The 26,841-nt window shown below is 41.9% G+C and overlaps 1 protein-coding gene across 7 annotated transcripts in view; it reads right to left on the bottom strand.

Annotated features, from left to right (window-relative positions):
- Nucleotides 1-26,841, bottom strand: part of Ahcyl2 (adenosylhomocysteinase like 2) — a 163,110-nt gene that overhangs the window by 22,025 nt on the left and 114,244 nt on the right. For all 7 annotated transcript variants that reach the window (XM_041675330.1, XM_041675332.1, XM_041675335.1 and 4 more), the window contains 9 exons: nt 26,359-26,502; nt 25,732-25,832; nt 18,984-19,086; nt 16,699-16,793; nt 12,851-12,957; nt 11,036-11,152; nt 6,373-6,436; nt 5,867-5,955; nt 1,781-1,851 (listed from right to left, as the gene is read on the bottom strand). In XM_041675330.1, the coding sequence (XP_041531264.1) occupies nt 1,781-1,851; nt 5,867-5,955; nt 6,373-6,436; nt 11,036-11,152; nt 12,851-12,957; nt 16,699-16,793; nt 18,984-19,086; nt 25,732-25,832; nt 26,359-26,502 (891 nt within the window). The remainder of the gene's footprint in view (nt 1-1,780; nt 1,852-5,866; nt 5,956-6,372; nt 6,437-11,035; nt 11,153-12,850; nt 12,958-16,698; nt 16,794-18,983; nt 19,087-25,731; nt 25,833-26,358; nt 26,503-26,841) is intronic.

Genomic DNA, 26,841 nt, shown 5'->3' with positions numbered 1-26,841 from the left:
GGATCAACCCTAGGCCCTCTGAGCTATACCTACAGACAAACTGAATATGCATGAGTAAAATACACAACAAGGGACTCATATCTCAGTTAAGCTATTTAAAATAAGCACATTCTATCCCTAGCACGGGGGAGGAGAAGAAGAACCAAGGGACTGATGAATAAAGCAGGAACAGCTCCTCATGGTCCTTGTCCTCTGCCCCCAGTCCTTGCTGAGGCTATAACCACATTTTATTTCCTCTCTCTGAGAATTATTTCTAAAAAGTGTTCCTGATTTCTGGTTCTAGTATACAATTATAATAAGTTTCTTGATCTGAGGAAAGTAGCTATTTTTTATATTCCTCCCTAAAATTAAAAATCTACCTGTTTGTGGCTGGAGAGATGGCTCAGCGGTTAAGAACACTGAGTGCCCTTCCATGAGGGCCCAGGGTTCAATTCCCAGCACCCACATAGAAGTTCACAGCTATTTTTAACTCCAGTTTCAAGGGACCTGACACCCTCACCCAGATACACATGCAAGCAAAACACCAGTGCACATAAAGTAAAAATAAATTGTATAAAAAGTTTACCTGCTTTATAATTAACACAATCACTTTACTTTTTCTAACTAAGAAATTTTCTCTTTCCCTATCGTAATTTATAGGGACTATATAGAAGCATATTTGCTTTTTGGTTTCTTTGTTGGTTTTTGAGGTAGGATCCCACTATGTAGCTCTGGCAGTCCTGGAACTATGTGGACCAGGCAGGCTGGCCTTGAATTCAGAGGTCCTCCTGCTTCTACATCCTAAGTGCTAAAATTAATGGTGTGTACCACCATGCCCCGTTGAGTATTTGCTTTTAGAGTGAAATAAAAGATGACAGGGCTGAGAATGAAGCTTGGTGGTACAGTACACATTCAGCATGCTTAAAGCCCTGGTAATAATCACTGGTACATAGTATTCAATTCTAGCTATGTCCTAGGAGGGTAAGGAAAGGGGAGACATAGCAGCCATAAAGGATGGAGAGAAACCTTCCTGAAGGGATGACCTGAAGGTCTATGCTTGGGCAGGGCTCTAAACAGGTAGGAAAATGTGAAAGAGATAAACTTTTTGGTCCACTATCTCTGGTGTGTGTGTGTGTGTGGTTTACGTGTTTATTTCTGTCTGACTCCACGGTGCTGAAATTAGAAGTGCATGCCACCATGCTTGGCTTTTTAAAAAAGATTATCTATTTCATGTGTATCAATGTTTTGTCTACATGCATGCATGTGCATCACATATATGTCTGGTGCCCACAGTTAGAAAAGGGTGTCAGGTCCCCTAGAACTGGAGTTATATATAGATGGTTGTGAGCTATCATGTGGGTATTGGGAATTGAACCTGGGCTCTTTTTAAGAGCAACAACTGTTCTTTGTTGTTGTTGTTTGTCAAGACATAATTTCTTTGTGCAGTCCTGGCTGTCTGGAATTTGCTCTGTAGTCCAGGCTGGCCTTGAACTCACAGATTTCAGAAAGGCATGTGCCACCACTATCTAGCAGCAACAAGTATTCTTAACCACTGAGCCAACTTTCCAGTCACCCCTGCCTGACTTTTTTTTTTTTTTAACATGGGTTCTTAGAATCAAATTCAGGTACTCATGTTTATTAAGGCAAGTATCTTACCAAATAAGCCACTAGACTTCTCAACCCCTACTTCTTGCTTTAATAGTTTGGATTTATCCAGAATATTTTCAATCACCTTTCACTTGCTCCATGAAAAAAGCATTCCCAAATCTTACTCCCCCCACCTGAAACCTCACAGCCATACCTGTACAAGTAATGACAATGTCCACTTGTCGGATGACTTCATTTAGCTTCACCAGTCGAAAGCCATCCATACTGTAGACACAAAGCAGGATCAATTAAACTAAGCCAGTAGATGGGGAGCTTTTCGTAAAAGCTAGCACCAAGATCTCTAGGTAGTTACAACGTCGCTTCTTAGAGAGCTAGACTGTGTTCAGGGTGTTCATTTTGTTTGGTTTTGAAGACAGTGTCATTGTGTAGCCCAGGCTGGCCTCAAACTCAGGATCCTCTAGCCTCTTCCTCCCAAGAGCTGGGATTACAAAGCATGTACCACATCTAGCTTGGACTATTCTTCAGTCAAAAGCCCAGATCATTTCCTGAGTTTACACAAGAGAAATGTAAATGTTCCCATTGCATCACTAGAATTAGTTCTTCCTAATAATAGGGAGCCAAGCAAGGACAGTCATGACATTCCCAAAACAAATGTCTAGAAAAAAAAATTGGCCACTATTTTCACTGAGCCTGTTCTCCCAAGATCATCAATTATTTTCTGAAATAAAAAAACCAATATTTTCTTAGTATCTTATAGTACTTGATTCCTCTGCCACATTAAGCATAATTTACCTCCTTAAATTGAGTGCCCCCCTCCCCGCTCTGTGGTGGGAATTGAGCCCAGGACATTGCATATGCGAGGCAATTGTACCGCATTTGGCTACACTCTCAGCCTTTCCCTGTGTTTAAATGGCGGCACTCCATGGGGTTCTTCACTGGACTCTTTTGTCCTTTCAGTACTGGTTTTGTCCTGCCTTTGTGTAAGTTGTCCTCAGAGGTGACTGACTGACTGGCTCAGTCCCCTCTCGCCCACCAGGTAGGATTAGAACCCAGGCATCAGATAACAAGGCAGATCTCCACACCAATCTCCAGATCCCCCAGATACCTCCTCAAAGTCCCTGAGAAGGATCTCAGACTGACTTTGTTGGAAGATGAACTCATTATCTTCTCCAGTCTTGTCTATTTTTCCTCTGTATTCTCTACCCTGGGCAGGAGCATGACTGGTAACCTGACTGTATGAGCCAGGTAAACTAAACATTTCTTCCAAATTGAAATTGTAACCAAGTTTTGCCTTTTTGATCCTTTTCTTTTTCGAGACAGGGTTTCTCTGTAGCTTTGGTGCCTGTCCCAGAACTAGCTCTTATAGACCAGGCTGGCCTCAAACTCACAGAGATGAGCCTGCCTCTGCCTTCCTAGTGCTGGGATTAAAGGCGTGCACCACCACCGCCCGGCTTTTGATCCTTTTCTTAATTCCTTTAAAGTCTCTTGAATTTGTGGGCCCACACACCCTTCTGGTGGTTTTGAGACAGGGTCTGTACTTACTTTGTAGACCTGGTTAGCCATAAAATGGAGGCAATTCTCTTGAGGTTCTGTGAGTACAGGAGTGTGAGCCTCTGTGCCTAGTTCTGTTCCCTCTCACTCATGCATGCTGGCTTTCCTAGTTCTGTTCCCTTTCACTCACGCATGCTGGCTTTCCTAGTTCTGCTCCCTCACTCACGCATGCTGGCTTTCCTAAGTTCAGGGCAGTGAGGCTTGGCCCAGTCTCACTGTCTCTAGGTTACATCTCAATATCATTTTGTATCGTGATATATATCACTTCCATGTTTAAGACATTTCAGGGTAAGACTTAAATTCTTGTACACACTGCCATATGATACTTATCTCAGACACTACCACTCCCCAAATTTACCCTATCTGTGAGCTCCTTAAATATGCCATGCTAGCTTTTGTTTGGAGGCTATGCACTTGCTCCTTGTACAGGCCACATACTTTCAAACTGAGGAAGAAAACAAACAAAACCAACTGCACAAGTTTTAATATAGCTTTGTTGATGTTTCTATCTACATTGCCTCGGCCTTCAGTTAAGACACTTCTTGTAGCATGAATAATAAAAACCCAGAGACAGGTATTGGGGTTCATGTTGAAGATCAGAAAAGCAAAGCAGACAAGCCACTAGAGAGTTCTTACCTCTACCAAGGCTCAGACAAAGGGGGTGATGATGTCCTCAGAGTAACTGTAGACTGCAGTGCTCTCCAACAAACCTCAGACTGCAATGAGCTCTTGTGTAGTGATATTTCATTTTTATTTTAATAAATAAAGCTTGCCTGAAGTTCAGAGAGTAAAAGAGCTGCACTGATCAACCTTAATGCAGTGGTGACACACACCTTTAATTTCAGTAGCCACACTAGTTTGTCAAAGAAGTCGGGTGGTGGTGGCGTAGTGGCACGTGCCTTTAATCCCAACACTCAGGAGGCAAAGGCAGGCGGATCTCTGTGAGTTCAAGGCCAGCTTCGTCTATAGAGTGAGTTCCAGGATAGGCTCCAAAGCTACAGAGAAACCCTGTCTCGACACCTCCCCCCAAATAAAACCCCAAACATCTGAGACTCCAGCACTAGGGGATCTGAAGCCTCTGGCCTGTGCCAGTGACTTAATAGCCTCAGACAAACAGCTCTTTCTGTGAATTTGTACTCCACATGTTGGGCACCAAATGTAGCACTATTAATAAAAACCCAGAGGCAGAAATTGAGGTTCAACCTAAAGGTCAGAAAAGCCACTGGCTCTTACCTCTACCTCAGTCCTAAATGGCGATCCTACCTCCAGGAATCTCAGGATGAGACTGTCTGAGAGCTGTCTCCTCCTGTTTTAGTATCCTCTCTAGGGCTGGGATTAAGGGCATGAGTAGCAGGACAGAGAGGAATGGCTTTATTCTAGCCTTATTCTATCTTAGTGTCCTTTCTTCCAGAGGCTTAGTGGTAACACTGAACAGAAATTATCAAACATAGATATATACTACATAAACTTGGGCTTTGAAGTAGCTTTTAGTGACCATGGCATTTCTCATTCTGTGGAAGATGGAGATAATTTTAGTAACATTTACCATTTAGTAAGGATCCATTTTGTGACAGCGGTTCTGAGTCCTGTTATATACTTATTATTTAATTTATGATAGTGTATAATAATTATTTTAATTAATTTTCATAATACTTTGAGGTATGGATAGTAATCTACATTTTACTTTATTTATTTGATTATTATTAGTTTTCAGACAGGGCCTGACTATGTAGCCCTGGCTGTCCTGGAACTCAATATATAGACCAGGCTGGTCTTGAACTCAGAGATCCTCTTGTCTCTGCCTCCCAAATGCTGGGATTAAAGATGTACCCTGCTAGGATCCACATTTCAGAGAGAAAAAAGGAACTTTAAAAGTGTTTAATTTAGATTTGAACCTTAAGAACTCTAAGAATACTACAATTTCCCACATATTACTCACACAAGAATCAGCAGGTTTCACCCTTAGTTTGGATTTGCCTGACATTTTCTCATATTAGAAAATGTCATTATATCAGAAGGTCTCTGACACAGCCTATTGGATGTTACTCCCCTTTCTTCTTTCCTGTTGATGACTGAACTCAGGTCTAACCTAAGCACTAAGCAACACTTAACCTCTCTTTTTTCTTTCTTTCCTTCCGGCAGGATCTCGAGAACTCTGTAGCCCAGGTTGGTGAAACAAGGTCTTGTTGTATAACCAAAGTTGGCTTGGAATTCACAATCTATTTGCCTCAGCTTCTGGAATTAAGATTACATGCTTGAACCTTAAAAAAAAAAACTCTGTGTGTAGAGTGTGCATGTATATATGCACAAATGATGTGTGTGTGAGGGTGCCCGCAGGCCACGGTACACCTGCGGGGAGGTCAGACAGCCCTGTGAAGTTGGAGAATTTAGGTCATCAGGACTGCACAGTGAGCGCTTGTCTAGGGCCTCTCTCTCCCCAGTGCTGGGACTAAAGGCATGTGCCACTACGCCTGGCCTGCCTTTCTTTTTGGATCATTATTTTCAAAGGAGCAGGGATTACATATGTGGAGAGAACCAAAGCATCCTGTCACTGTTTCCACAGGGATTCTAAATTTTCATGTCTCTGGAGCAGAAGTCCTTGACAAGAGAGAACCTTAGGTTCCCTTAGCAGCATCCCTGGATCTGGGCATGAGGCAGGCAAGGCAGTTCCAGTGGGCATGTTGGACAGCAAGGCAAAGGAGGAGCAGGTAACCCTTCACATACTCACCAGGCTTGCAGGGCACAGATGGGGTCAATCTCAGTCACATACACAATGGAACCCATGGCCTTCAGAGCAGCACAGCACCCCTTCCCCACCTGGACAGGAAAAGAACAAACAATAAAGTCAGCCAGAACACACTTCTCAAAGCTTCTGGGAAAGCAATTTTGCTGAACAGATTCGTGCTTGGGGAAAAGCAAGAAAAACAAATAAATGTCGTTCATAAACAAACCCCTGGACCTGCTTAGCACATTGACATGCACAAGAACACCCACATTCACGATTCATCATCAAACATAAGCTGCAGAACATCACAAACAGCGGTGCTGCAACAAGTCAGAAAATCAACTCGAGAAAAAATACAAAGGGAAAAGCAAGGTATTTAACTAGGGACTTCTAAAGTTATGTGTTCCATCTAAAGTGGACATGAATACACTTATGTCTGGGTGCAAAACTCTGGAATAGTTCATCAAAATGCATTTTAAACATTTAGCAAGGAAAAGATTGAACTTTACCTCTCCATAGCCACAGACCACCACCTGCTTCCCACCAAACATCATATCTGTTGTCCTTTTCAGTCTAGGGGAACAAAAGCAAAGTCCAGTCAGTAAATCAGAAGAAATGTTCTTTTGTTTCTACAGGAGGTTTGTGCTTTTGTTTTGAATTTTTTCATCTTTGAAGGAAAACAATAAAATACATATTTGTCCATCTAGCCAGTTCTAGTTACATGTGAGTTTTGCCCCCTTCCACTTTAATCTTCCTCTCTCTCTTGGGAGTAGTGCAAAAGATGTAGATTACACAGTAGCTTGTAAACACAAAAGCAGTGGACACTTTTATACTGTGAATCAATATGGGGAAAAAGAAAAGATATAAATAAGACAACAGTAATCTTAATTTAGGAAGTGAAAAAGTTCTGGCTTAAAAAAAACATTATTCTAGCTTACTGTTTTAGAAATATAGCATAAGTAATGCATTTAGAAGTATCAGGAGGCCAGATGGTTTTCACTGATTCAATAGGGAAAGTAATGGGCAATAATGCAGAGAGGCCGTGAGTGAAACCTGCTGGTGCTGACTGACAGACAGTGAGCTTTCTGGGCTGATTCCAGAGCAGATATGGTCTACCTTTATATCTGGTTCTCTGTGAAACTGATCCTTGCTGTCTCCACGATTTCTGGAAAGAACATCTAGGAATGAATGAGTTCTGGTTTCTCTTTGGGTACAATAAGGTAACATTTTCTGAGAATCTTGATCAAGACAAAAGGGTTTCAACTAAAATCCAGTCTATTTTGAGATACACAGTCCCTCCAGATACTTGTAAGACTTCCTACTTATTTATCCATCTGCTTACCCCTTCTGGTACAAAGGGTCTATAAATGCCCAAAGGAAAGTAAGAATCCTATTAAAGAAAATGACTTGGCAACTCCTCTCCACGGATGCAGCCGCATGCACCTTGATGAAGCTCACTTAATACTACTCAAGTGTGAGGATGCTGCCACCACAATCAGATGCTATGGATTAGCAGAGTGGCCTTGCAAGGGCTAGCAGAGCAAGGACAATCAAAAATATCTATTTCTGAACCTCCTTTCATGTGGGCACTTTCCTCAAGCCCTTCCTCATCCCTCCTATAGGGAGGGTACCCTCTCTCTGCAACTACACATAGCTGTGGTGATGTGGAAACTTCATTCACATTGCTGCTCTGCAAAGGACGGCCAAGCTACAGACATGGGTGAATTTCAGGTAGGCAGTGATTTTCCTGTGATCTCAGGATCTTCCTCAAGGATAAAAGACAGAAAAAAGGATCCTCAGATCTGTCTCAAGGATAAAGGGCAGAAGAGACTTCATTAAAGGAAGGATTGGGGGAACATAAGCTACCTGGTGCTATTTAAGATCCATGACAATTTCTTATGTTAACTCTTTGGTTTTTCTAGCCCCAGAACCCTACAAGAGTTAAAACTCTTTCATAATAACAACAACAACAACAACAACAACAACTCTTTTTTATTTTATAATTTGAAAATCCTAGCTGAGCTCCTTTGGAGTTATTGAGCAATCTTTCTTCCTCAAAGTGGAATCTCAGTGACCACCACCCAAGCAGAGTCAGCAATGCCTCCCTTGCTGTTTAAGGTGCTGTGTGTGTGGTGATGAATCTTGATTGTAACTTGATGGGATTTAGAATCACGGCACCAAACCTCTGGACATGTCTCTTGAGGGAGTTTCTAGATTATGTTAACAATGTGGGAAGACCCTCAACGTAGGCAGTACTATTCCATGGATGGGGCTCCTGAACCAAATAACAAAGATAAAGGGTGCATCGGCATTCCTATTCTTGCTAACTATGGATGCAATGTGACCAGCAGCCTCAAGTTCCTGCTGACATGACTTCCCTGTCATGATTTGATTTGATTATACTCTAAACAAACCAGGCCCATGTTGCTGTTGTCAGGTATTTGGTCCTAGCAACACGTAAAGTAACTAATACAGCAAGTAACCATCCCAGAACTATAAATCAAACAGTAACACCTTCCTCAAGTGGACCGCTCCCTCAGCCCGGGGGCCTGTCCCCCGACCCCTTTTCTATCTGGTTTTGTGAGGCAGGATCTTAAACAGCACGACTTGACCTCAAGTTTGTTGCACAAGGGAGAATAACCTTGAACACTCAACCCTCCTCCCTGGTCTCTGAGCGCTGGGATTACAGACGAGTGACTCCTCTCTGGAGCACTTTACCTCTCTTTCATCCCTCCTGCTCTCGGCTCCACTGAGAGAACAACCGCCCTTGACCCAGTTGCAGTTCTGCACTGTCTGCAGGTACCAATGCTCTTACCGCTTAGCAAATTTAGATGAACAGTTGACGTTTCCGTGTCTTCGCTGTGAAATCTAACCTTACTCTTGCTTAATTGCTTCTTTCTTTGTCACTTTCGTACTTTCTAACTTAAAGAATATTTCTTTCCCAAGGAGTAGACTATGGTTGGGAGGGAGTCTATCCATTTTTCTGAACTAGTAGAGCTATCTTCATGTATCTTTTACCAACCCTGGTAAAGGCCAACTTTAGGTTCACAGATCTGGTACTTGGGGAGTCTAAAAGATAGTCGTGGGTAGATAAGTATTTTAATGAAATATATACATTACTATAAATATGGTCAAAACTGAGGTATTTGTCACACTGACCCTTTCATGTGGACACTCTATTGCTGACCACTGGGCTAAGAATTTATTAAAATGCTTAGTCTATCTGATACTACTGTCTCCATACTAATACAGAAGGTAAAAATAGTTACAGTGTGCATTGAACATTCGACCAAATGAAAGAAAAACAAAACAAAAACCAACCAGCAAAAACCTTCCTCAAGATCTAACTTAATTCTAAAACTTACTATATAGAGTTCTAGAAAGACAGGCAAGGTGCTGGGTTTGGAAGCACATGCCTGTCTTCCCTTGTAAGATTGAAGGAGAACTGTGACATTGAGGGCAGACTGGGATATGTACCAAGTCCCAGTCAGCTGTGTCTACATAGTGAAATACCACCCCCACTTTTTTTCAAAAGAGAAAGGTAACAATATAGAACAACTCATTTAGCTTTCATTAACAACTCCATGAATTAAGCATAAAATTACCATTTTACAGATGAGGAAATATGAAGAGGATAAGAAAAGGATTATAGTTACAAATAAATAAATGATCCAGCATTTAAACTGAGGTCTTCCTGGATCCAGTGCCTGCGGTGACATCACTCAACATGAATGGATAGGAATTTGGTTCACAGAATCCTTCATTTTTCTATTAACCCATGTTACTGCATTTGGCATATTCTTTTTTTTTTTTTTTTTTTTTTTAAATATTTATTTATTTATTTATTTATTTATTATGTATACAATATTCTGTCTGTGTGTATGCCTGCAGGCCAGAAGAGGGCACCAGACCCCATTACAGATGGTTGTGAGCCACCATGTGGTTGCTGGGAATTGAACTCAGGACCTTTGGAAGAGCAATGCTCTTAACCTCTGAGCCATCTCTCCAGCCCGCATTTGGCATATTCTAAGCCATCTTGATGGTTTCTCTTAGAAAATTACTTGGGGACTATGATTTGGATCTAGAATGTTCCCAAAGTTCCACATGATAAAGGCCTGGCACCCCTGCAGGCATCACTAAAAACTCTTATAGTTAAAAACTGTAAGAGGCAGAGTCTAGTGGGAGGTTTTCTAGAAATCGGAAACACACTTGTGACGGGGTGGAGAGGACCTAGCTCCTTCTTTGCTCTCTCTTTATGTCTCACTCAGAACGTGAGCAGCTTCGCGTCATCACGTGATCTAACCACGTGCCGCCTCACTGCATGCCCCAAAGCAAGCGTGGCCATCTGAGCACAGACTAACGCCTTTAAACCCTGAGCCAAAATTAATCTCTTATGTTCAAAAGTTGGTTATAGTCGGTATTAGTCACACTAACAACGCTGACCACACATGGGGTCTTCCTACAAACACAGGGTGGAGGTGGAAGCTGAGCGCTGTCAGACCTGAGTCCTCACAGGGCAGGGAAACCCGAAATGCCTTAGGGGATTAGTTCTTTGTTTACCACAAGTTTCTAGATAGTCAAGAAACTATATGACAGTAATAACATAAGAATTATTTGGCATGTTACAGGAACCATGACCCGAAATAGGATCACCTGAAGCTCCTTTCAAAACCACTTTTATGCCATTTTAATGACACAAACTCTGAGAGGATCACAAAACACAAATGAACTCTGCTTCCAATAGGAGCTAATCTCATTTCTTTTTTAAAATTTTATTTATTTTTATGTGTATGAATGTTTTGTCTGCATATGTTGTCTGCATATGTGTACCATGTGTGTGCCTGGTACCTGTGGAAGCCAGAGGAGGGCACCAGATCCCTTGGGACTGGAACTCTAGATACTTGTGAGCTGTCATGTCGGTACTGGGAACCAAATAGGTCCTCTGGAAGAGGAGCCAGGGCTCTTAATCACTGAGCCATCTCTCCAGCTCCCAGGCTCATTTCTTAAGTGAGAAAGAGATTTTCTTGCAGTCGTGATATCAGCAGAGCTCTGGGTTATAAAGTCTGGGAGTGATGTGGTGAGACACGAAACAGTTCCAGGAATAACTAAAACTGAAGAAGCTGGAACTTTCACTCAGTAACCCAAGATCATCTCAAAGATAACAAACATTACCCATCAAGAATAGATTCACGGCAACAGTAGAGGTTATCAAATTTCTGTTTAGTGACCGAGTCATTGACGTTCATGGCTGGAACACACAGCTTCCCTGCTTTGGACAGCTGGTATAACCTGGGAGTGGGAGAACAATGAGATATTACAATCTACTGTTGGTTTATGTCAGATCTCTGAAATATATCGATAGACTGAGCATGACAGCATAAGACATGACAATTCCATCTTACTAACAGATTCTAGGAATTGGATAATGTGTCTCTAGAGGCTGTACACAACTTGGCAAAAAGGCTCACATTCAAAAAATCATGTGGAGAAATTCTTTGATCCAACTAAATTTCAAGATCTTAAATGAAAAACTCTTAATTGTGCATATTTATTTTATTTTTCTAAAGACTAAGACTTTTGTTTTGAAGCAGGGTCTCATTGTGCAGTTTTGGATGGCCTGGAACTATGAACTCACAGATCCGCCAGCCTCTACTGGCATCAAAGGCATGTACTACCATGCCCATTTCAAGACTGAGACTTAAATTTGTTTATTTTTATGTGTATGAGTGCTTACTTGAATGTATGTATGTGTAACACATGGTGTTTGGTGCTTGTGGAGGCCAGAAGAGGGTGTTAGATCCTCTGGAATGCGAGTTGCAGATGTTGTGGGATGCCAGGTGGGTGCTGGGAACCAAACCTGAGTCTTCTACCAATGTAGTAGAAACTCTTAACCACTGAGCAGTCTCTCCAACCTGCATATAAATTTTATGTCCCTTTCAAAGATAAAAGAAGTAACTGGAGAGCTTGAGAAGTGACTTGCAGTTGAGAGTGTCTTTCCTGCTTCTCCAGAAGGCTCACACTGGATCCCATCAAGTGGTTTACCAGCACCTGACACTCCAGCTTCATGAAATTTATTTTTTTAATTAAATACATTTACTTGTTTATTTATTAAATCTAACACCCTCGTCTGACCTTTGTGGCCACTCACAAACATAGCATACGTTCACACAAACACACATGGATACACATAAATAAAAACAAAAACAAATCTTAAAAATAGCTTTAATAGAAATAATTTTAAATACTTTTAAAATCTAGCATAATCCTACTATTTTAAGGTGACAATTTTTACTTTTTAGTAGTTTCAAATTCATAACAATAATATAAAAACTCAAAAATTGTATATATATGAGTTCAAAACCCAAGTCCATTAAAAAGGAGAAGTATTTGTTTTATTAAAAGTTCATCCCTGGGGCTAGTGCAGTGGTTCAGTGGGTACAGGCTCCGGTCAAGCCTGACCATCTGAGTTCAACCTGTAGGGCCCACGTGAAGGAAACAAAGAACTGGCTTACACTAGTCGTACTGCTCGCATCCACATTTGTGGCACGGTGAATAAGACTAACAGAAATGATTCTAATTTTATCCAAAGAATAAATCACTGCTCCTTTGTGATGGGACCCAAAGCCCTTGCTAACTGTGAGACAGAGACTCTGTGAGGACACGAGTTTTGCCTACAATGGGTTTCTAGAGCAGTGCCTGGCTCATTGCAGTAGTTCAATAAATATTTATTGAATAAATTAAACTTGTCCAAAAAGAGCAAGCAGCCATTGTGCTGCAATGACAAGAAAACATGAGGACCCTACTTGCCCCTCCAGCTGAGCTATTTACTATGTTCTGTTTGTCATTTGTGCTGCTATTTAAAATAAATGCCCAGGCTCAGACATGTTGCCTCAGAGAAAGCACCAATTTTTTACTATAATGAGTCCTACAGGTATGTGATTATTATAAGATTGTATATCTACGCTATGGATGATTGTTAACTCTTACCTATGGACTCCAGTAACACTCTCCTCGACTATGCCTTTGATTTTCTTAAACATGTTGGGATACTTTTTGTAAATCCAGTGAGTAAGATCTCCTCCATCATCCAATATCTGCAACAGAAGCACCCAGAATGTCATTCATTTCGCTGAAGGCTTAGGCTTCAGCCCTCTCAGGATCCTGTACCCCAGTTCCTAATTACCAATGTACAGATATTTCAAATTTTCCATATAGTTATGAAAAGCAACCTAAAGCCAGAGTTAATACAATAATCTACCAAACAAAAGAGTCATTATACTCAAAGAAAAGAACAGGGGATGAAGGCCAACTATAATTCTCTCCGTCAGATGACCCTACCACATAACGTATCTGCTTTATCAAACCATATTGCAATGTGAAAATTTTCTTAGGGCCATCAAGACCATCACGACCTCTAGTTCATGAATATACTTCAAATCTTCAGAAAACTAATTTCTAACTGCTGATTTTAGTACTTTAAATAAATTCAACTAAGGTTTAGTTTAAATAAAAGGACAGATAATTAGTCTGTCTCTCAGAACAATGGCTTTTAAAACTGAAGCTTTAACTTCACACAAAGCACGGCAGTCTCCCACCCAGTGTATCAGGCAGCACTGGAGGGTTTTGCCTAGCTCAACCTCGCACTCTGTAGAAGCCAAATTAAAAATAACCAGGGAACCGTGCAGCATGTAGGTGTACATGCATGCTTCTGAACAGCTCATCACTATTTCAGGTTGAGATTAACACAAATACAATGCTGTGCCCACCAGAGCTCCCATCGGCAGGGGAAGGTTTCTGAGTTATAACCTCCAGCCCCTGAGGATGGTTGGAAATGCTCCTCAGACTTTTCTCAGTTGTTACCCTGTCCTGGAAGGTCTCCACAGACTTCAGTCATCCCCTGCTGGCATGCATTCTTTTTAAAATCCCAGGATACCAGCAGCACTATAAGCATCAAAAACGCCATCCTGGATCCCAGGGAAGACAAAATACCCAACCCCGGGTCTATCACCTGATCTTTCGTTTTTGCTCCTACTGTTAATCTATTTTATCTAATTCTATCAAATCTTGTTTGAGTGTAGGGACCAAGGCAGGACTCTCATTAGAACTCCTAGCCAGGCTACACACTTATAAATAGAACCCCTAAGAACCAATGTCCCCAAGAAACCTGCTGGGGGGGAGGCACCTTTAATCCCAGCACTTGAAAGGCAGAGACAGGCAAATCTCTGTGAGTTTGAGACCAGCAAGGTCTACAGAGTGAGTTCCAGGACAACCAGGGCTGTTACAAAGAAACCCTGTCTCAACAAAACAAAACAAAACGAACAAATAAACAAACCCAAAGAAACCCGAAGAGGGGCCAAGGGTAGATTAAGGATCAAGGCTAGAGTACCTAGTTTCAATCCCAGTGTTGTCTCCCCGCCCCCCCCCGCCAAAAGGCTGGGGAGATAGTCTAGTTAAGAAAGTGCTTGCCTTACAAACATGAGGACATGAGTTTAATCCCCAGCACCCATATAAAAATCCAGGCATGAAAGTACAATGCTAGGGAGACAGAGATGTCCCAGCCTGTCTAATTGTGGAGCCCTAGGTCCCAGGGATGGACCCTGTCTCAAAAAACAAAGTGAGGGCTCCTGCTGAATGACAGCTGACGTTGCCTTCTGGCCTCTACATGTGTACACACATGCATACTGAACAAAAGAAACCCAAAAGAGTTTCTCTCTGCTGTTCAATATGCATGGATTTCATGAGGTTTTCACTTGCTGCCTCTGATCCCTAGCCACGAGTAATTGGCAAGTCTGTGGGCTATGTCCCATTATGTTAATTTTACATTTCCCTTTATTATTTATGCATTGAACTGGCTGACCACCAAGCCCTAGGCTCTCCCTTTCTCCTCATCCCCAGCGCTGTGCTAATGAATGCCCCTGACCACACCTGGCTCTTACATGGGTGCTGGGGACCCTACTTCAGTTCCTCATGTTTGGATAGCATGCCTTTACCCAGCGAACCACCTCCCCAGCCTGACCTGTTAGGGTTATAGGCGTGCATCACCACACCTGGTTTATACAGTGCTGGGGATCAAATACTTTGCCAACTGAGCTAAATCCAGACCTATTTTCTCCTTCAAACAAAGGTAACTAGCACTGGCGAGGAGGTGCTTTTTATAGTATTTATTTAATGACTGCAGTCTATAAATTCCCTGTGCTGTCCTACTGCAGAAAGTTCTTGACCTCAGATAATCTTCCTCTTCCTGAGGTTGAAATGTAAGGAAAAATAGTGGGTCTTGGCCAAAGATATAAATTCTATTTTTCGAGGTGACAACTATTTTGATCCTTGTAACTGTCGTTACTAACTTTTCTAGCAGCTGTGTTGGCTCCACAAACTATAAAGGCTCTCTGGGTACAATGCCACAGCCTCTCTGTGTTCATGACTATAAAATTAGTTTTATTCCCAAGATACATGTGCCTTGTCCCCATTTTCTTTAGTGTCTGTCAGTCAGACTCCCTCTTGTCACCTAAAATTGCTAGCATCAGCTGACTCATCCTGGAGCCGCCCTCACCCCTCCCCTCCTCAAGCCAGCACTTGGTGACCTGGACCCCAGGCTTCAGAAGCTGCTTCTCAGCTGGGCACCAGAGAGACCTGGTTTTCAGCTGGCAGCAGCAAGGAATCCTCTCTCTCTCTCTCTCTCTCTCTCTCTCTCTCTCTCTCCTCCCTCCCTTCTTCCTTCTTCCCTTTGAGTTGATTCTCTAATTTCTTAATAATAATGGAGAAATGTTGGTAAAGCAGAAAAGCAGAAATGTATCATATTTTATGGCTTTTCCTCTATGAATGTAATTGTGCTTTAGTGCATATATATATATATATATATATATGCACCTGGATTTACACTGTGTATATATATATATATATATATATATACACAGTGTAAATCCAGGGGCTCTACCCATGAGCTATACTCCAGTCCTACATTTAATTTTTTTTTTTTTTTTTGCTTTTTTCGAGACAGGGTTTCTCTGTGGTTTTGGAGCCTGTCCTGGAACTAGCTCTTGTAGACCAGGCTGGTCTCGAACTCACAGAGATCCGCCTGCCTCTGCCTCCCGAGTGCTGGGATTAAAGGCGTGCGCCACCACCGCCCGGCCTACATTTAATTTTTTAAAAAAATTTTCAGTGCTGGGGACTAAACCTAGGGCTTTATGCGTGTCAGGTAAAAGCTCTACCACTGTGGTGTATTCACAGCCTCTCAGCCTGGATCTCTTAAATAATGAAACAAAAGTATAAAGGAAAACCCCTAAACTTCCTGGTCATCTTTTTATAAAATACAGGGAAGAAATTTGTACTTGGAAGTGCTCCAAGCATATTAAGAACTCAGCGTGTAGATTCCCGAGAAAGCCAAGGACCTCAGGATCCCCAAGGGGTCTATGCCCAGTGTGTTTGTTTGCTGGTGTTTATGGCGACTGTTTCTGAAGCAACTGTGAACAGCAGTGGGGACAGAAATGCGCCACTTCTGCTTCTCAGCCTCGACTCCTGGGTTGCATTTTCATGTTTCTTACAAGCATGACTGCTTCTGGGCTGGCCTCAAACTTAAGATCTGCCTGCTCAGTGTCCTGAATATCGGGATTACAGATCCACACCACCACACTGAGCTAATCAAGACTCTGTAGTTATAAGAAGTTCAGCATCTAGAGGTATCCTAAGCAGATTCACTGAATTTTGTTGGAAACCCAGATACATTGAAAAGAAATGGGTCCATTTTCCTTCCTTCTTATGGGAAACCCTTACCCAAGACAGGGTATTTCACCATCGTTCCTGCCCTTACGAGCCACATTAACAGAAATCTGACCCACCATGTTTGGCTGCCAGCCCTCCACATTCACACATCTGTCAATGCACCACCAAAAGTCATCTTCTGACTCTCCTTTCCAGGCAAAGACCGGAAATCCTAAAAATAATAAAAAGAAAAAAGAGAACCCATTAAAGGCTACAAAAGGGCCACTCTCCAAATTTTAACAAAAAGTGCCAAATTTCCACTAATTCCTAGCGTTCTCATTTTGTTATACTCTTTGAATGAGCTTCCTTCACTTGGCTAGTATTGCCTTCAAGCCCTCTTATCCATTCCTTCTCCTCTAGGCTATTCTGCTCTTCTTGGCTCAGAAAGGATAAGCTGGAAGAATGTAAGAGTCCTAAACACAGGACTCACAGGGGAAGAAGAAAGCAGAAATAAGTACTTGATGCAGAGTCAAGCCCCAGTCTCATCACCTCCCAATCTGCCGTTTTTTTCTCCTCTTAGCTCCTCACAGGCCTCCTGGAGAACTCTGACTCCTCAAGTGCTTGTTCCACTCCACTGCCCAGTGAAGTGCAATGTCTATTACGCAAGCTGCTTCACTTGGCTGGGAGAGAACCAAACGAATGTGAACTTTTTCTAAAGCCATCATTTATGTATTACTGAACATAGGCTGATTTATTTTTGCAGTGTTGGGGAATGAAGCTAGGATTCACAGAGCGCACTAAGAAAGTGCTCTACTACTGAACTTCATCCCTAGCTTTAGGTACTCATAGGTAGTTTTGAGACAACATCTCACCATGGAGTTCAGGCCAGACTCAAACTGATCATTCTCATACCTCAGCCTTCTGAGGGCGGCGGCTGCAGATGCGAGCCATGATCCTCAACTTTCTTTTTAAATTTTTTTATTTTGAGACAAGACTTTACTAAGTTTCTCAGGCAGGTTCTGAATTATGATCTTCCAGCTTCAACCTTCCTAATGGCTGGGATGACAGGAATATGTCACCATGCATAGACTTGAATATGGGTTTATAAGCAGTTGAGGCATTTTGTCAAACAAGTCTTAATTATCATTTACATAAGTATGTTATCTTCTTTACCACAATATTGATTCTGAGAGCAAAGGTTATTTCTCATTATTTATTAAAGTCAATAATCATTTGCCAAAAAAGAGAATGAAATGAATACCTATGTACAATTTAATATTTGTATAACTTTCTATCATATACAAGCAGCATAATTTTACAAATAAGTGAAAGAACTAATGAAATGCCAAAGAGTGCCAGCGAAAGGAGCCATAAGCATATTCTGTGGGGCTTTCTTAGAGTCTCCGGGGAGCTCAGAAGTAGTTTTGGTACCCAGATCTACGTGTATTGTAACACACAGGGAGACAGAAGGCTGACAGAACCCAAACTTCCCTAGCTTTGTCCTTCAAGCGTTAGTGGATATTGTGATCAATTAACCTGCCAGGCCAATTCTCCTCACTGCTGAAGCAGACATGCTAAACATTAAATCAGGGTGAGCCACTTCCTGGAAGGTCTGGAGGACCACAAACGATGGTTCAAGAATTACATACTGTTCAGTTGGAACCTCCAGCTCACTCCTGCTTGATCCAGAAAGCCCATTTTCCCCCCTCCCTCCCTCTCTCCCTCTCCCACAAACCCCACCCTTTCAGATAATCTCTGAACAAAGAGGGCACAGAAGTCCAGTTCTGCATTCTTGGCAGCCACAGCAGCTCCTCCCTTGAAGATGCCAGCAGCCAAAGTCCCCGCCCAAACATTCCAGCTTTTGACCATATTTTGGCACTAACCAGCTTGTGGTGGACATGTCATCACCTCCTCGACCACAGGCTATATAAGCTCCCTGTTTTAGTGTGGTTATGTTACTTGTCCTGCCTCTATCTCTGGGGTTGGAGAACTCACCTGGGAATTGCTTTGCTCAAATAAACCTGTTCTAATTTTTTTTTTTTTTTTTTTTTTTACTTTTCAGCTCAGCTTGATCTGGCTTACTGTGTTGGCAGAGAAACCTATTATCGCGATACAGAAAACCTATTACATAATACAATGAGTGTGAGCAGTGTTCACTGGTGGCCTAATAGTGAATCAAAGCGAAGTGTGATTACTAGAGCAGTAGACATAGGGAACTATTTGCCAACTATAAACAACAGAGCTAACTAGATCATGTTTGACAAAAGAAGTCAGCCCCCAAAGAAAACGAATTCATCAATAATAGAATACATTTCTTCAAAGGCAGCTGCTTGACAGCCTTCCTTAAAGATTTATTTTGAAACTGTGGAACTTCTTGAAGATTTATCTAAGCCAAAGACAGAGAACACAAATCAGTTCTTACCACTTTCTGCTAGGGCAGCAGCCACTTCATTGAGCGTGGAGTAGATGTTGCAGGCAGCCCACCTGCACTGTGCTCCCAGAGCACCCAGAGTCTCCATCAGCACCTGTGTTAAACAAAGAGGAGATAAACAAGCCTGTTTTGTTTTGATGGAGGGTCTCATGTGACCCAGACAACTCTTGTTCCCCCACTTCCATTTCTTAAGAGTAGCAATTACAGGCACGTATTACCAAGCCTGGCTAAGTTTCTATCTTTGACGATATAATATAGCAAGGCAGGCCAATGGTTTCCAAGTTGTGCTTTATAGAACTTCTTCAGTATTTTCAATACAGGGCAGAGGAGTAGGCTCCAGTAAGATTCTATTAAGTCAGATTTAATTCTATAAGTAAGATTCAATTAGGAATGCAGAGAAAAAGTATTTTTTTTTTTATCAAAACACAGACATACAGCTCTACTTCTGTTTAGGACACAGAAACAAGAGAGTTCCAGGTATGACTGAGGATGCGGCTCAGATGGCAGAGTGTTTGCAGGAATCTCTGGGTTGAATTCCCAGCACCTCATCAAACCAAGCATAGTGGCACAGGCCTGGAATCCCAGCACTGGGTAAGAAAAAGCAAGATAACCAGACATTCAAGGCCATCCTTGAAAGTTTGAGGTCAATTTGGAGTATGAGACTATGATGTAGACTGGGTTTGCTTCATTTTTGGCAAAAATGAGAGGAAAAGATAGCTGCATATGTAAGGGTAAAAAAATTAGCTAGAATTTTAATTGAAGGTCAAATGTAGGAAAGTGTATAATTTGAAGTTTTGCGTTGCTCCAACTAGACACAAGATTTCATACTCACAGGCAGCTCCTTTTCAGGAGCACCTGTCCAGTACTCACAAGAAAAACTACAGTCAGGGATCTGATTGCACTACACTAGTCTCTCATGGGAAGCAAAATCTTTTTTAAAAAATATAATTACATCAGTTTCCCTTCCTCTTTCCTCCCTCCAAACCCTCTTTTATTTTTTTAAAGATTTCTTTATTAATTATGTATACTGTCCAAGTAGGCAAGGCTAGCTGACCAACAAAGCTCAGGGATCTTCCGTCTCCAGCTTTTTTTTTTTGTTTTGTTTTGTTTTAAAAAATTTTGTTTTATATAAAGGCTCTGGAGATAAAATTCAGATCCTCAGGATTGCAAGGCAAGCACTTTACTAAGTTGCCTCCCAGCCTTTCTTTTCATTTGGCCTTTCCCTTTCATTCCTTGAACATTTCCTTACTTCTGGTACAGGATGATCTACCCTTATCTTGTATGTTCCATAGCCTTGAAATCAGTCATTTTTTTTAAAGGAACTCACAAGGGCTACTTTCAGTGGATCTTGGCACTATTCAGATATTGTTCCTGGATTTTCTTTTATTAATTTTGGATAATGATTATCCATTAGCTCTAAGTGGAGTTCTTCTGTTCTGTACTCTCTATCTTTACTTTTGGAAACTTCAGTGACACGTGTCAGGTCATTTGATAATGTCCCATCCTTTTTGGTCTGTTCTGTTGTTTTGTTTTATTTCATTTTGCTTCATTTTCCCTACTCTCCTTTTCTCTTTGGATTTTAGTTTGTAATTTCTGTTCTGCTGTCTTTCAGTTGGCTGATGCTGTCCTTGAAAGTGCCCAGTCTTTTGTGGAGAAAGAGAGGAGCAAACAGATCTTTAGTATCATAAATAGTGAATATAGCATATATCCCACCCTGGACTCAGAATGGTCTATGTGGCCCTCCCAGTTTTACTTTCATCTCCCCCCATCAATGGTGGCTCTTTGCATGGCTCTCATGGAAGGTATGATTGCTAAACTTCTGCTATGTAAGATTTTGCTTCCCGGGACTGGAGAGATGGCTCAGAGGTTAAGACTACTGACTATTCTTCCAGAGATCCTGAGTTTAATTCCCAGCAACCACATGGTAGCTCATAATCATCTGTAATGGAATCTGGTGCTCTCTTCTGGCCTGCAGGCATACATGCAGACAGAGTACTGAGAATACTGTATACATAATAAATAAATAAATCTGTTTTTTTTTTCCGAGACAGGGTTTCTCTGTGGCTTTGGAGCCTGTCCTGGAACTAGCTCTGTAGACCAGGCTGGTCTCGAACTCACAGAGATCCGCCTGCCTCTGCCTCCCGAGTGCTGGGATTAAAGGCGTGCGTCACCATCGCCCGGCTTAATAAATAAATCTTTAAAAAAAAAAAAAGAAAAGCTGGCACAGAGGACTGTGCCCGTAATCTCAATGGTGTGTGCCTTATTCTAGCACCGTGGCTGGAGAGAGGAGGATCCCTGAGACTTGCTGGTCACATAGCCAGCTAGTCTAGCCAAATCAGTGACCTCTAGGTTCCACCTCAAAAAATAAGGTAGAGCCGGGTGGGGGTGGCACATGCCTTCAATCCCAGCACTCGGGAGGGAGAGGCGGGTGGATCTCTGTGAGTTCGAGGCCAGCCTGGTCTACAAGAGCTAGTTCCAGGACAGGCTCCAAAGCTACAGAGAAACCCTGTCATGAAAAACCACACACACCAAAAAAAGGTGGAATGTGACTGAGGTTGACCTCCAGCACACGTGTGTACACATATACACTTATGTGCACTCATACACATTTATAAGTACACATACACAGACATACACACACATGCAGACAAATTTTTAAAAATTAAGCCACAGAAGTCACATTTGGGGTTTATTTTGGCCAAACTGAAGATAAATAAAGATCAAAATATTGAAAATAATAGGCTCTAACTCATTGAATAAGAATAGAAAACAATGGGCTGGGTTTGGAAGAAATGTTGACGGAATGCCAAGGAAATCTGGCTCAACTGTGACTGTAATAGAAACTAAGAACTGGCACTCCAACATTTTCAAGTATGGTGTGGTATACACTTCTAATCCTAGCACTCAGGAGGTAGGAAGGAAGGCGGCTAATCTGAGGATAGCCTGGGCTACATAGCGAATTCCAGGCTAATTTGGGTTACATAGTGAGACCATCTAAAATATTAAAAACAAGGGACCAGCAGCAAGATGCCTCAGAGAGTAAAGGCACTTGCTGCCAAGTCTGAAGAGGAGGTTGGACACCCTGGAACTGGAATTACAGGTCATTGTGAGCCCTCTGACATAGGTGTTGAGAACCAAACTCTGGTCTTCTGTAAGAGCAGCAACACTCCTAACTGCTGAGCCATCTCTCCTCAGGCCTTGACTTGACTTTAATTTAATTATCATTTAGAAGCAGCAGCAATGGAATTAAATTAGAACTATGGAGGCATACCTGAATTAAGAAATGATTAACTACATCCTAGAAGAGGTAAGGAAGACTTTTCCTCCTTTCCTCCCTTTCTCTTTGTTTTGGGAGGAGCAGAGTCTCATAGAATTCGATAACCCAGGCTGGTCACAAGTTACTCACTATGTAGTGGAGGATGGTCATAAACTTCTATTCTTCTTGCCTCCCTCTCCCTAGAGCTGGGATTACAGTGTGTACCACCAGGCCCAGGGGTCACACCCAGGGCTTTGTGGTTCTTGGCAAGCACTCTACTAACTAAGCTGCATCTCTAGCCCTAAGTCTTTATATATTTTATAGAGGTCAATTTGAATATTATAAAATTAACGTGAACATATAATTAGAAAAATTACAGAGATTAAAAACAAAAGGAAGAAAAATACTCCTTTTTTAGAGTGGAAATAATAAAATGACATTAAACATTATAATGATTAACTCATCAAGGAAAAATAGAGAGGGAGGCCCAAAGGGTGGTGATGTTCAGATAGGGTGAAATCAAATTAGACATAACTTAGCAGCATGAGCCAGTAACTAGAGAAGCACTTCCTATTTTAAGCACCACACTAAGTTCTGATGCGAGAGGCTCAACAAATTTCAAGCATGTTTCTGCCTCAATTCATTAATCTGTAGCTCCAAAAAGAAATTACATTTTAATTTACTGTATTAATTTTAGAAATTCAGGGTATTCTTTTCCTCGGAGAATGTATAATTCAGCAAAGTCTTAAAGGAATGCAGATGTCATCTGTTCCTAAGGAGCTGCTGTCTGCCTTTTATTAGCAAGGTGACCATGTACGAGTATGCTGAAGGAGGGACAATCTCTAAAGGGGACTGAAGTTCTGCCAATATAGCTCAGTGACAGGAATACCTGACCAGTCTGTATAAGGCCCTGAATTCAATCTCCAGCACTGAAAAAACAAACCAACTAACTAACTAACTGAGTGGGGTACACATGTCTGAAAGCCCAGCACTCAGGAAGGAGAGGCAGGGAGATTAGGTGTTGGACCAATACCAACTTCATCTGCTACACAGCAAGTTCAGGGTCAGCCTGGGCTGCATGAGACCTTGTCTGAAAACAAAAGAAAAGAGCTAGAGATATAGGTCAGTGGGTAAAAAGTGCTTGCTTTGCAAGCCTGGGGACCTGACTTCTGATCACCAACACCCACAGCATGCATTCTGTAAGCCTGGTGATGGGGAATGGAGACAGGTGGCTCTCTGGAGCTTCCTGGCCAACCAGTCTAGCCAATCAGTAAGCTGCGGGTTCAGTGAGAAACTTTAAAAAAAAATAAGGTGAGCGTGACTGGAGAAGATACCCAACATCAGCCTTTGACCTCTACAAATGAACACACACACACACACACACACACACGAACAAAGAGATGAAGAGGGCACGTACACACTACCTAGCCTTTTCCATGTGGTGTGAACCCCTAATTTCAGCATCTGGGAGGGTGAGACAGGAGGGTCATGAGTTCAAGTCCAGCCTCAGCTACACAGCAAGTTTGAGGCCTACCTGGGCTATACGACACCTATCTCAGGAGGAGAAGGAGGGAGAAGGAAGATGGCCTGGAGCTTAGAAGTCTCATAAAAAGGTGTTAAAGTAAGCCGGGTGATGGTGGCGCACACCTTTAATCCCAGCACTCAGGAGGCAGAGGCAGGCGGATCTCTGTGAGTTCGAGACCAGCCTGGTCTACAGAGCTAGTTCCAGGATAGGCTCCAAAAGCCACAGAGAAACCCTGTCTCGAAAAAAAAAAAAAAAAAAAAAAGAAAAAAGAAAAAGGTGTTAGGTAGAGCTTTTCCAACACAACAATTTTCTTACTGGTCTCAATGTATTTGGAACTCAATACCGACTACATTTTTTAATGATGAATCAAAGGAAGAGATATTGCCTACTATGGGAGCACTTTCATTTGTCACAAGGATTGTGGGGAGTGTTGATTTGTGGGCAGGGCCAGGGATCTTAACACTAAAGCATAGGACAGTCACTTACAATAATCTGCTGATCTAGTGTAAATTTTAAATGTCCCACTGAAAGTTCACATGGGTGAAAACCCGACTTATAATTATTTGGTCTTGGAAACTATTTCCACTTTACATACTGAGAAAAGTATTTTTTATAGTTTCAATACAAACAATAGTCTTTCTAGGGATGCGATGACTGGATAAGTGTAGAGAGGATGCTGACTTTTCACTGTCATTGTCAGACATTGGAAAGAGTTGCTTTTTATTTCATAAAATCATAAAATCAAATGAAGATGCTGCCCTAGTGCTCTGGACATAACGCCACATTGCTGGCAGGCAGGGTAATGCATCCCTATAATTCCAGTACCCAGAAGACACGATGATCAGGAATTCAAAGCTAGCCTTAGCTACAATAGCAAGTTAGAATCCAGTATAGGCTACATGAGATACCGTCTCAAAAATAAAATAAAATAGAATGAAATAAAATAAAAAGAAAAGAAAAAAGCAGGTGCTGGAGAGATGACTCAGCAGTTAAGAGTAGGGTTTTGTCCTCACCACATGCAGTCTGTAAGTCCATTTCCAGAGTATCCAGTGCTCTCTTTTGGCTTCTCCAGGCAAAATACCCATTCACATCAGACAACCCCTCACATACATTTCCATCTATATGAGTCAGAATAGATATTGACTCTTCTATTATAGTGGTGCTTAAGCATTTATATATTGGAATACATTTTTATAAATTTCTTTTTAGTTCTGATTTTATATTAAAAATTTAACGAGTACATATAACATATAGGCTATGGTGTATATGAATCCCACCTCAGTATAAATAGGTAACTACTGAGTGTAATCCTTGGTCTAAACCAACCATGGGGATTCTAGTCCCCTTTCAGAGCTAGTGGAACTGGGAATGTGACCCAATCCTCCTCAGGGTAACATGCTGGATGACCCTGCAGGACCTCCTGTTCATATCAGTTCGTGATGACTAGGTGGCTGTAAGTACCTTTCTGTCAGCTTGAGGATGAAGTAGGCAAACTGTGGAGATAGCTCCAAAAGAATCGCCAAGAGGTGAAACAGAAGCCCTGTGTCTACAGCCTGCCTTCCTGATGGACTTTTAACAACTTGAAATAATAAATTTCTCAATGCTGAGGTCAAGCTGAATCAGTCTCCTCTTATTGCTGCTGAAGGCAGCTCTGTACGGAAGCCTGGTGCAGAGAGAGGGCACTGGAAAGGGCAACACGGAGATGTGGGACAGCAGTGGAAGCATTTGCTCACCTGGCACACTCATGTTCAAGCCTGAGCCTGGGCTTCCCAGGCTGTATAACCCTGGACAATTACTCAAGCATACTGGGCCTCAGTTTCCTTGTTTACAAAATTGAAAAAGGAATACATAGCTTCACGCGGATTAATGAGATAATACGGCCAGCCTGGTGCTGGCAGATTGCAGGCATTCAGTGGCTGGTACAATTATTAACTGTTATTAGGAGAAAAAGAACTCACAGCGGTCTGAGCAGTGATATGTGTACAACCCACAATTTTGGCTCCAGCCAAAGGCTTTTCTCCTTGGGCTCTCTTCCTTAGGGCCATCAGGGCAGGCATCTCTAAAAAGGTCCAATACAAACATAGAATATTAGACAGAGGGAATGAGAGATAAGAGAAAAAGCAGAAAAATTACTCATTTAAATTAAGACCATTTCCTTGGTCAGCTTCTGTTAAATGAGATTCCTGAATGTTCTCTGAGAGCTTTCAGAGACAAATGCTCCCCAGTTTTATTCTCTTATCTGTCAATCCTTCTTATCCAGGGGTTTCCTCTAGAACGATCAGAGTTCACTCCCTCCCCACAGTGTTTCCTAAGCTTAGGAAGTATTCCTAAGCTTGTAAATGTTCTTCGGGAGGTGGGCATATTGACTCATACTCATAAATCCCAGCACTTGGGAGGCTGAGGCAAGATAAATGCCTCAAATTCAAGGTCAGTCTAGGCTACAGAGTTGAGACCTTGTCTCAGGTAGATTAACAAACAAAAAAATATGGTTTAGTATTACACTGAAATTTGACAAGCCAGCTGACCTGGGAAGTATTAACACGACAAAATGACACAGGCAGATAGAAAGGCATTTATTTCTTTACCTTGTTCAGCAATTTCGATTTCTCTGCGTCCAAACTCCGCCTGTTTGATGTTTTTGACACAGAAGTCACTACTTCCCTTGGAGTTCTTTTGCTGCTTGTCCCTGGGGGATGTCTCATCGTCAGAGCTATCTGTATATGAAGCAGCTGGAACACAAATTAAAAAATCAACCAGGGAAAAGATTAGCTTCCTCCAAAATTCCAAACCGCTGGGGCTTCACTAGTCTAGCACAGCACAAATGAACACCTCTAGGAAGCTCCTTAAGGAAACGCCGCTTTGAACCACTCATTGCCTATGCAAGGTGCTCTCCACAGTTCTGAAAGGGCAAGCTGGGAGCTGCCCGAGGTATTCTCCATGGGTAGCATTCATGTGGAATCTAGTGCTAACTTTTCCGTTTGAACACAGAGAAGTGTAATACTTGAATATGCCAAGAGAGGAAGTTGCTCCATGAAAGCCACAGGTTAAAGTTCCTAAGCAAGCCAGTC

The sequence above is a fragment of the Microtus oregoni genome, unplaced genomic scaffold (assembly GCF_018167655.1).
Source record: "Microtus oregoni isolate MIOR12 unplaced genomic scaffold, Mior012 000026F_ref0000081, whole genome shotgun sequence".
NCBI lineage: Eukaryota > Metazoa > Chordata > Mammalia > Rodentia > Cricetidae > Microtus > Microtus oregoni.
This window is presented reverse-complemented; position numbering and strand designations above follow the sequence as displayed.